This window comes from Hyalella azteca, unplaced genomic scaffold, assembly GCF_000764305.2.
Source record: "Hyalella azteca isolate HAZT.00-mixed unplaced genomic scaffold, Hazt_2.0.2 contig14111, whole genome shotgun sequence".
Classification (NCBI taxonomy): domain Eukaryota; kingdom Metazoa; phylum Arthropoda; class Malacostraca; order Amphipoda; family Hyalellidae; genus Hyalella; species Hyalella azteca.
Genome location: NW_025944007.1, coordinates 5,969 through 17,197, shown reverse-complemented (window position 1 = coordinate 17,197; position 11,229 = coordinate 5,969). Strand labels below are relative to the sequence as shown.

Below are 11,229 nucleotides of genomic sequence, written 5' to 3'. Positions count from 1 at the left end.
CCAGCAGTCGCGCTACGCTTACTTCGTACGTCAGCCAACGAGGGTTCAAACTTCTTTAATTTATGTCATTTCAGCCTACCATGTCTCTCAGTCTGATCCCTAAAATATCACCTATCTTTTAATGTCCCCCTGGCCCCTACCCTCATAAGTCACCCTGCCTCCCTTGTGCCTTCAGATGTTCCCTTACCTCCTCTTACCCTCGGAAGTTGCCCTACCCTCTTAAGTCCCCTTATCTACCCCCATCAAAAAATCTCCCACTCTCCCCCCCTTAAAAATCCCCCTACCTTCCCCCTTAAAAAGTCCCCTTACTTCCCCACTCAAAAATCCCCCTCAAAAATCCCCCTACCTCCCCCCCTTAAAAAGTCCCCCTACTTCCCCCCTCAAAAATCCCTCTACTTCATCCTTCAAAAATCGCCTCTAACTCGCCCCTCAAAAATCCCCCTACCTCCCCGTCCCCTTAGAAGTCACTGACTCTGCCCTTCCTCTCCCAGTCGCCGTATCTCGTGGGCTCAGGGCCGCGGGGTCCCCCCACTTCCCCCGTCGCGGGGTTCGTGTTGTTGGGGAAGGGCGGCAGAGGCTCCTTCTCCTGGAACGGGTGAACTGTCGCGGGGGAGGCCGCCTCATCGCTGTCAAGCTTGCCTGCATTCCATTGAAATATAACTTCACTTTTATTATATATTTTATTATATATCTACTATTGACAAAGTCAGGCACACAATGGCATTTATCATTTGTACAAGGGCATATCCATTTACAAAGTAAGGTAGAAAATGGCATTAATCATTTACACAAGGGCGGTTTATATAATTCAGTTGTTCCCATCCTTTTTCAGGCTGGCGCCGGCGCCCCCTTGGGCTCCCTACTGAATTTCTAACGCCCCCCACAGACATAGGACTCTTTCTTGAAATTTAGTACGCTGCAATTTTAAAATATAAATATTAAACACAAATGTGTATTACACAAATAGAACCCCATTTAGTGAAACAATATGTTTTTTCAGCTGTTTTAACTGTTTCAGCACTAGAAACCTAGGACGTCTCGGTCGAATTTACGGCCGGACTCGTAAGCGGTCTCACGACCAATCTCCAAATTCAATTATCAAGTAATATCTCTCAAACTAATGAACGCAGCTCTATGAAACTTGAAACATGTACTCATCAGAACCTAACGGTGATGTTTAGCTCGACTTTTTTTTTTAATTTCACCTTCATTTGTGAGTTACGCGTATATTGCGATACAGGCAGAAATTCGCAGTGATCAAGGAATTTCTTTCAAACTATTGAACAGTTTTGAACGAAATTTTGAATATACATTCCTACTACCAAACGGTGATTTTTAAGCTTATAAATTTTTTTGTTTATTTTACCTTCGTTTGCGAGTTTTTTTTCCCCGTCATTCTTGATTGCACACTTCCGTATACTCGGCCCGTATATTTCCTAACCTCTCAACGGTGATGTTTAGCTCGTGAAAATTTTTCTATTTTGCTTTCGTTCACGAGTTATACAGATATAGGAGGAACGATATAGGATGAAAAATTTTACACATCACCGTTGCTGAGGTTAGGTATTTAAATACTAAGTTTCGTTCAAATCTGTTCAGTAGTTTGGAAAAAATTTCTTGATTACTGCAAATTTAAGCACGTATTGCTGTTTAAATCACGAATGAAGGTGAAATGAAAAAAAAAAACTCGCAAACGAAGGCACAATCGAAAAAATTTCACGAGCTAAACATCACCGTTTGGTAGTTAGGACTGTAAATTCAAAATTTCGTTCGAATCTGTTCAGTAGTTTGGAAGAAATTACTTGATCACTGTGAATTTCGGCCCGTATTGCCATATAACTATGGCAAAAACAAACGATGGCTAAATTCTAACACTTTTCACTAGCAGAACATTATTGTTAGGTCCTATAATGAATACGTGAACCAAGTTTCATCGAGTTAAGTTCATTAGTTTGAGAGATATTCCTTGATCATGGAATTTGGAAACTGGCCGCGAGACCGGCTGCGAGTCCGGCCGTTAATTTGTTCGAGACGTAAACCCAGGAGAGGTTAAAAAAAAGATCTGGGTGAAAAAAAACCATCGCTGGGAGTCATGTGTGCACGTGTGTGTCGTCAAACAAACGTTCGAACTTCTGACATTGACTTCGGATTACGCCCCCCTACCGCCCTCTTCTTCCTTACCGCCCCCCAAAATCTTTCCATCGCCCCTAGGGGGGCGATATCGCCCACTTTGGGAACCACTGATATAATTCAAACACTCCGGTTACAAGGCTTTGGAATAGAAATACCATGAATGACAGTTGATGGATGTATAAATATCGTCGGGAATTACTCTCAGAATTTTTATCCATGAATAAATTTGGTGTATCATTATGAATACGAAACAATTTTTGGTATGAATACCTAATTATCTTTAATATTGACAGACACTAATTAGTTTAGAGTTTATTCTCCAAATGCTGGTAAGGTGTAACTCGTAGATACCATTACTGCAAAATAGATTGATACCAACTCCAGCACTGTAATGTCCGAGTGGTATTGGAGTTGTTCATGAATAAGTCTGAGATAATCGAGCCAAGGCCGATAGGTACGGTTTAACCAATACTATTTGTCATAATAATAATTAATATAAGTAATAAGATAGCCAGGATGAGTGTTGGGCTCACGCACCGACTGGCCGAGTTAAGGTCGATAGGTACGGTTTAAGCAATACTATTTGTCATAATAATAATTAATATAAGTAATTTGATAGCCAGGATGAGTGTTGGGCTCACGCACCGACTGATCGAGCTAAGGTCGATAGGTACGGTTTAACCAATACTATTTGTCATAATAATAAGTAATATAAGTAATTTGATAGCCAGGACGAGTGTTGGGCTCACGCACCGACTGATCGAGCTAAGGTCGATAGGTACGGTTTAACCAATACTATTTGTCATAATAATTATTAATATGAGTAATAAGATAGCCAGGACGAGTGTTGGGCTCACGCACCACCAGGAGTGCTGGGTTTCTTGAGCGACGTCTTGCCAGCCTCGCCGCCTCTGCTGGCCTCGTGACGCACAGCTACCGAACTGCCGAAGCTGCGAACTGGCCCAGAGGAACAGCGGATTATTCAATATTCGTGATACTTAAAGTTTGAGTTGTAATAGAATTTATGTGATATTCCCTCCTAGTTAATCTACTATGAATTCTTAATCCGAAGGAAAATTTTCGATGACTTACATTTATGGTACATTATTTGGTGCCCCAGCCACAGAATGATGCATTTAAATTGCTTTAAACTTTCCTAAGTTTTCAAATCTAGTATGTCAGAGCATCAATAAATAATGAATTATTACTAGGCATGCCTGGTAATGCGTGCCTAAATAATCATTATCATAATTTCCAACATATGAATGGAAATTTAATATCGCCTTTGTTTACGGATATATTAATAATCAAACTAAATAAAATAATCAATAATACACAATGTATACGAGATTGACAATTAGAGTTACCATTAGAGAGTAAAAGATAACCATAAATAATTATAGATGAAGAGCACTGAATATGCCACGGCCATACATTACCGACTAGAGTAACACCATTAGAGACTCACCCGAATATTGCACGCTCAACTGTCGAACGTCCAGGAGGAGTCTTCTCAGCGACATCTTCGACGATAGCACCGAGGCTTCAATGTACAACTAGAGCAACACAACTCGTAATATATCAACAAAAATAATCCCGCCTGCAATTTTCATACTATTAATAACAGCTTTGCTTAAGAATTCATAACGTGTCATCTAAAGCACCGAGATATGCCATTGAATGGTGAATTTATTCAAATATTCAATTGAGTAAAACTAAAAGTAGGAAACATGAACCAGAAACAGGCGCCCGCAGATTTTCGCATTGTTTTTAGCTCATTTTCTCATTTATGGAAAAAATGCACTATTGTGCTCGCCATGTCCGTCTGTCTGTCTGTCCGTGACCTCAAGTTTTCATCGACGAGAAAATGCGCTCTCTGTCACTCACTGCAGTGAGTACCGAGTTATATTTTTTTATTAATCTTTAACTCGACAATTTTTCTCTCGTTCTCCAATCGAAACTACTCTTCTTAATTTTACTGCCTTTCTTTCAAGTTGGGAATATATCCAAATCAATGAGCACAACTAAAATTGGAAAGCCTGAACGTGTACAGAGGTGCGGGTCTCTGCGATCCCAGATTTTCCGAGCATACGGCGCGCTTTACTGGACAGGAAGCTAAGGGGCTAATGAGGCATTGGATATTTATGGGCTGTAATTTCCCAATATTGTTTACCATATCGCCGTTGAAAACGTTGCAAAGACCAACTCGATTAAGTTTTTTTTAACTGCTGATGAAGCTGATCTCCGAAGCGTTTTCAATGACGATACGGTGAATTTTATTTGCTTTTAAATTCTCGGTGAACTTTCGATTTAAGCAAGCTAATGATTTAAGTACTTCACTATTGTTGTAGCAGCGGTGCAGGTGGGAAAAAATTCCCTCACTTACCCAAGTTGCAGCGCCACCAAGACGTTTGAAATGAACTGATGAATGAACTGATGATATTGTTCATACCGAACGCTTGCATTCATTGAGTCATAAAATTAGTAATTAACTTCGGGTCCCGAGGGGCAGTCACGTAACCCTCTACGCTGGTGCATTTGCTACGCAAATTGAATTCCGGGCAAATATCTTGAATCATAAAAGCTGAAATTCAGAAAAAACGAATGACAATCCAAAAATCGCTCAAAGAAAAGATCACATTAACTGATTACTAACATTCGGTAATCAAACTAGTTGCTTAATAATAATATTACACGTAATTGTACGGATGCTATTACCTTGAGATGACAACACGAACATGAGGTAACCGTGCGTGGTTTTAAAATTCATATAAAACATTCGCACTCCAGTGACTCCACATTATGAATAATCATACCATGGCTACCAGTGTTCTCTAAGTCAACATAGTTCGATTAAATAGTATAAGCCTGCAGGTGGGGCTGAATGCACCAGCATCCCGTAAGGTTATCTGGATAGAGGATGGTTTGATTTCAACGAACCTGAATGTTAATCAGAGGTTTCATGCTCTAACTTCTAAATTTCACGCACAATTGGCTTGTTTATTTTGCCAAATTAATTGCGAATTGCCAAAATGTTTATAATGCGCGCATTTTCTCGGGAATATAGCAGAGAAATGCATATATAACCATATTAGTCTTGAACCATTTTGATAAGAAATGTAGAAGTATTCACAAACCAAAATGTCACAATAATTCAAGAGTTCACCATGGCTAAAGGAGATGCCCAGCCTCATCATACATTTGAGAATGAATAATTCTGCCGGCAGTCAAATTTTCCTAATGAATAAAAAAATAAGACGTTCAGCTGCTGAAGTCCTGGAAGTAATCGCACGATGACGACTGGCGAGCAACACAAAATAGACTGCCAAAAAAATTATTTTTGGTTAACATAAGCAACAATATAAAGGCGCGCGAGAAACTGATTACATTATCCAGCACACAGGGAGAGTATACCTGGCAAGGAATAAGAAAAGCAACGACAACATACGGTTAATTTAGTTGCACAAAATTATGTCGCACCTTATTTATAACGGGGAAATGCAACAATAACGGAGAATTGATGCACATGGACCTGTAGGTGATGAGAATGATGATCAGTGATGGTTGATGGGCGAGAAGAGTTAGCAAGGAAACGATGCGTTCGTTCATTGCAAGGACATTATGAGAAAGAATGTCGTTTGAGATAAGAACATAAGATACGAATAGAGATAATTTGGTATTTCAATCATAGTTCAAAACACTGGATGCTTCGATCATGATGCGAATAGGCTAGATGAGAATTTGTTCTAAATCTTCATTCTTGGCTTGATTTGTCCTGTAAGCCAGGCAATAAATTTGGCTGAAATAATTAATTTATCTTGAGTAGCACAATTAAATTGCTATACTATCCATCCAATTTTCAACACCGAAAACAAATGACAGGATCAAAGAAATTATCCAATTACTCACATGGAGCGCATGATTACAAAAATACTATGATAAGTTACCGTCGTAGTTGTCTGGACGCTCAACCCTATTGCTATAACTCACTCCTCTCAACCTCATTATGGGAAATGATATTATTAGGATAATGCAAGATATTTCTGAGAACGAAAACAAGCGTTTGATAGCCAACGAGTTTTACGTATCACATAGGTGACATCAATGCTTTTAGACGAGGTTTTCTTATTTCTTTCAGTTTAGTAACATTTTTTAAGCTTTTAATTTGAACAGTGTCTTCCTAAACGACCGACATGAGTTCGCACCTACAAATGAATACTCGTTGTTATGTTCACTCCACAACAAATTAATGAATTTCCTGTAGTTTTTCATGGTCAAAATGGTAATTTTGTGTGCAAAACTCAAGAACGCAACATCCCGGCTAATGGCAGGATACAAGACACTGATATAAAAATACACAAAAGGGATGATGAAGTCAGGTTTATACAAGCAACGCAGGCGCGGGCTTCTTGCCAGGCCAGGCTTCCTTGGCGTATTTCTTCTTCTTGGGCTCATCAGGGTCGGCTCCGGGGGCCCCAGCGGCGGGCACAGCAGGTACCTCTGCAGAGGGCGGGGGCTCGGGAGGCAATAGCTCTACCTGAAATATAATTAATCATTGTAATAATAATCGCTGTGGTGTATCTAATAACAATAGCAAAGGTCGATCTATTAATTACAGTGTTCAATCTACCAAAATAGCTGAAATATTAGAAAACATTTAGTCACTAAACTAAACCATGTAACAATTATTTTTTAAGTATTATTGTACTTAATGAATTTATTATACGTTCGTTAAAGGACATAAAATGAATTTGGATCATTAGAAACAAACAAATCTGTTTCCATGACAATGTTTTCCCTCCAACTACGCAGATGGATCAAAATTATATAATGAAATCAGCAGCAACTAGCAAAATCTGACTATAGCCTTACCTCAGGGGCAGGGTTGGGGAGAGGCAGCCCCAGTTTGGAGGAGATAAAGGGAGAGAAGAAGGGGTTGCCGAGGGTGTGGTGGTAAGGCGTGGGACTCATGAAGTCCCCAGCCTCCCCAGGGGGAAGGTCCTCGTAGAGTCCCCCGCTGTCGGGGTGGAGTGTGGACCGGTGGCCGTGTCCGGCACGAACGCTGGCGATCGAGGCCGTCGGAGCGTCAATGCGTCTCTTCTGTAGCAGACAATGTTTATTACATTATTATTCAATTATTTTATATCAATAATCCTAATAAATACCGTACCTTGCCAAATTGAACCACTCGTCCCTTTGCAGTTATAAATTATATATTAGATACCAATAACTCTAATAAATAAACGGGAAACTTCAACTAACTGAGAAACACAGTTATTCTGAATCGACACTTCCACATTATTATTATTTAGAGACCAGGAATAGAACCCAGTTGAGTTCTTGAGGTAAGCAGGATTCAACTAAATTTTTTTTAACGCTACTACGTACTTGCATTGACTGTCCGTGGCGACATAACGTGATTAATGCGAAGTTAATTCTTAGTCTCTGAACATATTAAAAACTTTGGCGGGGGTTATTTATCTCTAAACCGATTGTTGAACAAGTGTCAAAAAGACTACCTTAATTAAAAGACTCTAAAAGACTACCAATACCTTATTGGGCACGACTGTAGTTTGAAGGAGGTTTCTGAACCGCCCGATGCTGGGGTCGATGTCTTCAGGGTTAATGACGTCTTCCTCATCCTTGAAGCTGATGTTGAACTTGTGTCTCTTCCTGGGTCTTGCCTCCTCGTCGTCTATGCCCAGCATTGTGATGCGTCTGTTGTGCGCCGTGTTGAACTCCGTCAGGTTCTGCACGCATAGTTACATACTTAGTCGCTGGAAATAAATCTATTGTGGGTGTTAAATGATATTAAATTCTGAATGCAGAAAATTATTTAGTTGGTGGAGAAACATCTATTGCAGGGAGTTTAATTACAATGGATTGTGAATTCACAAAGTTACATAGTTGGTGGAATGAAATCTATTGATGTATGTTAGATGTAATCAGATTCAAAAATTAATTTAGTTCTACAATCATGTTCATAAATTATCGCTGACTTTGCTGGTAGGGTCATGAACGCATTAATCTCTGAACACCTAAAGATTAGAAATACCATAGGTAATATTTTTAAATTTTGTGCAAGACTGCAATGTAAAATGAATTCGATAAATGAATTGAGCCGTTTATTTTTAACAAAATGAATGTAAGCATCTAAAAAGATCAACAGTGGTTGGGATGTTATTAGGTAAATTCAAGAAATGCACTAATTTAAGTACAATTTAGAAAAAATACAGAATCGGAGCTTATTACTGTCCTCATTGAGATGCATGGCACCCACATAAATTTTCGTCTCTGTCTCAGGCAGACCTAGCAAGGCACCTTAAATATCAGCATATTCTCTTAAGAAAATACAACAACAGAGCAAATTACTGTTCTCTTATTCCAACCCAGCAGCACCCACATTAAGTTCTGTCTCTGTCTCAGGCAGACCCAGTAGGCACCTTAATTATCAGCATATTCTTAAAAAAATACAACAGAGCAAATTACTGTTCTCTTATTTCAACCCAGCAGCACCCACATCAAGTTCTGTCTCTGTCTCAGGCAGACCCAGCAGGGCACCATCCCCATCCTCAGTGGGCATTTTCTCCAGCTCCTCCATGACGGGCTTGGGGGCAGAGTGAGGGCGCTCACGCAGCGTGTACATGCGCGTCGACGCCCCAAAGTGAAATGTTGAGTTCAGTGGCACCTGGGTGGGCTTGTGGCCTTCAAGGCGCATCTTGCCAAGGAACGTCCCGTGAGCTAAGCATGAATAATAAAGTCAGCATATATTTTAATGTAAAAAATATTGGTGTAAATGCTGGGTTATCAATCTTAGCAAATGCATTTGAGCATCAAGCTTGGTTCGTACAAAATGTTTGCTTACAATTTTTATGCTGAAATGTGGCCATTGAGTTGCGTCTTACCAAAGAACTTCCAGTGAGTTGCACATGAATACCAAGATAGTTAGTTTAGTGGCCACATGTTTACTAACGCTTCAGCTATTTAGCTATCTCGCCCCGAAAATCAAGATGAACATCACCAACAAGGCGGACAGTCTCAATTAATGAAAGTTTCTTAAATAAAAAAATTTTCATGACCCACAAGGAGCAGAAGGTCTCAATTGTCCAGCCCGCTGAAGCTGGGCAAAGGCTGCAGCATTAGCATTTTAAGAGAGAGATGAAGTGACAAGAAGGGAGAGGTGACAGGCAACAGAAACTAAGATATACTTGGACAAGAGGCAGCGCTTACACAGGATGTTGGCTGCCCGATTGAGAGAGACAGAGAAGGGAAATGCAAGGAATCCTACCAACATAATAACTTGACCCCACAACTGAAGCCCGCAGTCAGACAGCACGAGCTCAGCAGTGGGATGCTCAGGAACAATCCCCTAGAAGCGACAAATCCCGTAGGACTTCTGACGAGCACAGACACTTGCCGGAAGTCCCCCCTTGAGGGGACATAAACACCACTACTAACAGACATTTTTAATTCAGAAACTGTGAGTTACATCCAAGAATGAGAACCTAAAGTTCCCATTTCAAATTGTTGTAAAGCTATAGTCCTGACTCTAAAATTGATTCAAGTTACGAAAACATATCAATGCTCAGGTGTGTAATGTTTATGGTAAGTATTTTGCAAATGAATGAATTGTTATGTTAAAGTAATTAAGATCTTTTTGATATTATATTATTCAAAATGATGACTTTTAGCATATGTAATTTTAGGAGATGAGTGCCCAATGAGTGTAAAGTTATCGAAGTCTTCTGGACAATGTTAAATATGAATTTGTTTGCATCAATGCTATACTGAAGGGAAGTAAACTAATATGTCTATGTTACTCAACAATTGATGTCAATTTGTGACAAAATCACATTTAAATTCGTCTTACAAATACAAATGTTTTTGTTCAATGAGTTTACATCAGCTGACAGTGCTATTCAAATTGTAAATACCTACTTCATGCAGTTTGATCATAATTACTAGCTGATTTAAAACACTACAGCCTTCAATTATTATAATGTCCAGCTAGCTTATGACTTTTCTTAATCTTTAGGACTTTGTTTTCTAATAAAAACAAGATCTGTAATATCTCTAATAATAAGCATTTTAATATACAAATTGTGCTATACTTAACTTTCAACATTCACTTACTGCTGCCCAGGTCAACCAAGAAGGCTTTCTGCAACACCTTGTGGTAGACAAGCACAGCATGAACACGAGAGCAGCTGGCATGGTCTATGCAGAAGTCATTTAGTTGTGGGTTGCGTCCAAATAAATAGCATTTCTTCTCGTCCACCATGAGTTTCTGCAATACATCAATACTTTAAAAATTCAACAAAAACTTGAGGTTTTGTTCCAGTATGTAGGTACCTCATGTTAAATCTATACGGTATTAATAAAACAAAAGATTTTTGATCTCTGTACGGTATTGATCAGTTATTTACATCACTTTTGTTCACTTCCCATAAATTTGCTGAGCTAAATTTGCAGATAATAATGTACTATTGCCATATTATATATTTATTTTTTAAAAGAGAACTAAATTAGGCAAATACATTTTGGGGGCAGAAAAATTATCGTCAAATGTAGTATAGAAATTTCACCTGAATGAGGCGATCTCCTTTTGCCACATCCAAATGCAGGCCGACAGCTGGCTTGCCAGCCCTGAAAATAGGCAATTTGAATTCTGCATTAAAACTTATTTTTGTCCTACAGAATATCTGCAAATTAAAACAGAAATCTAAGATTCTCAACTTAGGAAAATTCACCAAAAAAGTTCATCAAAATTTAACTCTAGCAAAAAGTTAGTCAAATACAGTTATAACACATGTCTCATGTCAGGAATAAATCCAATGAGTGACAGTAATATTTTCTAATTGTAATGATGGGGACTCATACATTTTAAAAATCAGGTTCAAAGACAAATATTCAAACATGAAATTTATAGGAAACATCAAGTGCTTTCATTTTATGAATCACAATAATATCAGAATGATGAGGAAATAACAGAATCAATAAAATTGGGCAGAATTTCCAGAAATTGCAGGTGAAAAGATTATTTCATGCATGATTTTTTGAAAATAGCTAAGAAAAAGGTCATTTTTGTAATTTATT

General features: G+C 38.8%; 2 protein-coding genes across 2 annotated transcripts; both read right to left on the bottom strand.

Moving 5' to 3' along the window:
• Window positions 1-381: 381 nt before the first annotated feature.
• LOC108669974 (succinate dehydrogenase assembly factor 4, mitochondrial-like) lies at window positions 382-3,897 on the bottom strand. Its single transcript, XM_018157418.2, has 3 exons — window positions 3,602-3,897; window positions 2,995-3,090; window positions 382-639 (listed from the first exon to the last, which is right to left on the bottom strand). Exons 1-3 carry the CDS (start codon window positions 3,654-3,656, stop codon window positions 458-460), a joined length of 333 nt encoding a protein of 110 aa, XP_018012907.1. The 5' UTR covers window positions 3,657-3,897; the 3' UTR covers window positions 382-457.
• A 1,675-nt stretch (window positions 3,898-5,572) lies between these two features.
• Window positions 5,573-10,892, bottom strand: LOC108669968 (nuclear inhibitor of protein phosphatase 1-like; the record flags this gene model as incomplete). The annotated part of the gene is made up of 6 exons (XM_018157413.1): window positions 5,573-6,670; window positions 7,006-7,233; window positions 7,686-7,883; window positions 8,654-8,874; window positions 10,267-10,420; window positions 10,719-10,892. Coding segments are annotated over 6 exons (1,131 nt in total), but the record flags the coding sequence as incomplete, so codon positions are not given.
• Window positions 10,893-11,229: the final 337 nt, after the last annotated feature.

Coding starts and splice junctions, on each gene's coding strand:
- LOC108669974 (XM_018157418.2), bottom strand. CDS start 3,656: ATGTCGCTGAGAAGACTCCTCCTGGACGTTCGACAGTTGAGCGTGCAA. Junction 3,091..3,601: donor GTTGAGCGTGCAATATTCGG/GTGAGTCTCTAA, acceptor CCTCTGGGCCAG/TTCGCAGCTTCGGCAGTTCG. Junction 640..2,994: donor GAAACCCAGCACTCCTGGTG/GTGCGTGAGCCC, acceptor AATGGAATGCAG/GCAAGCTTGACAGCGATGAG.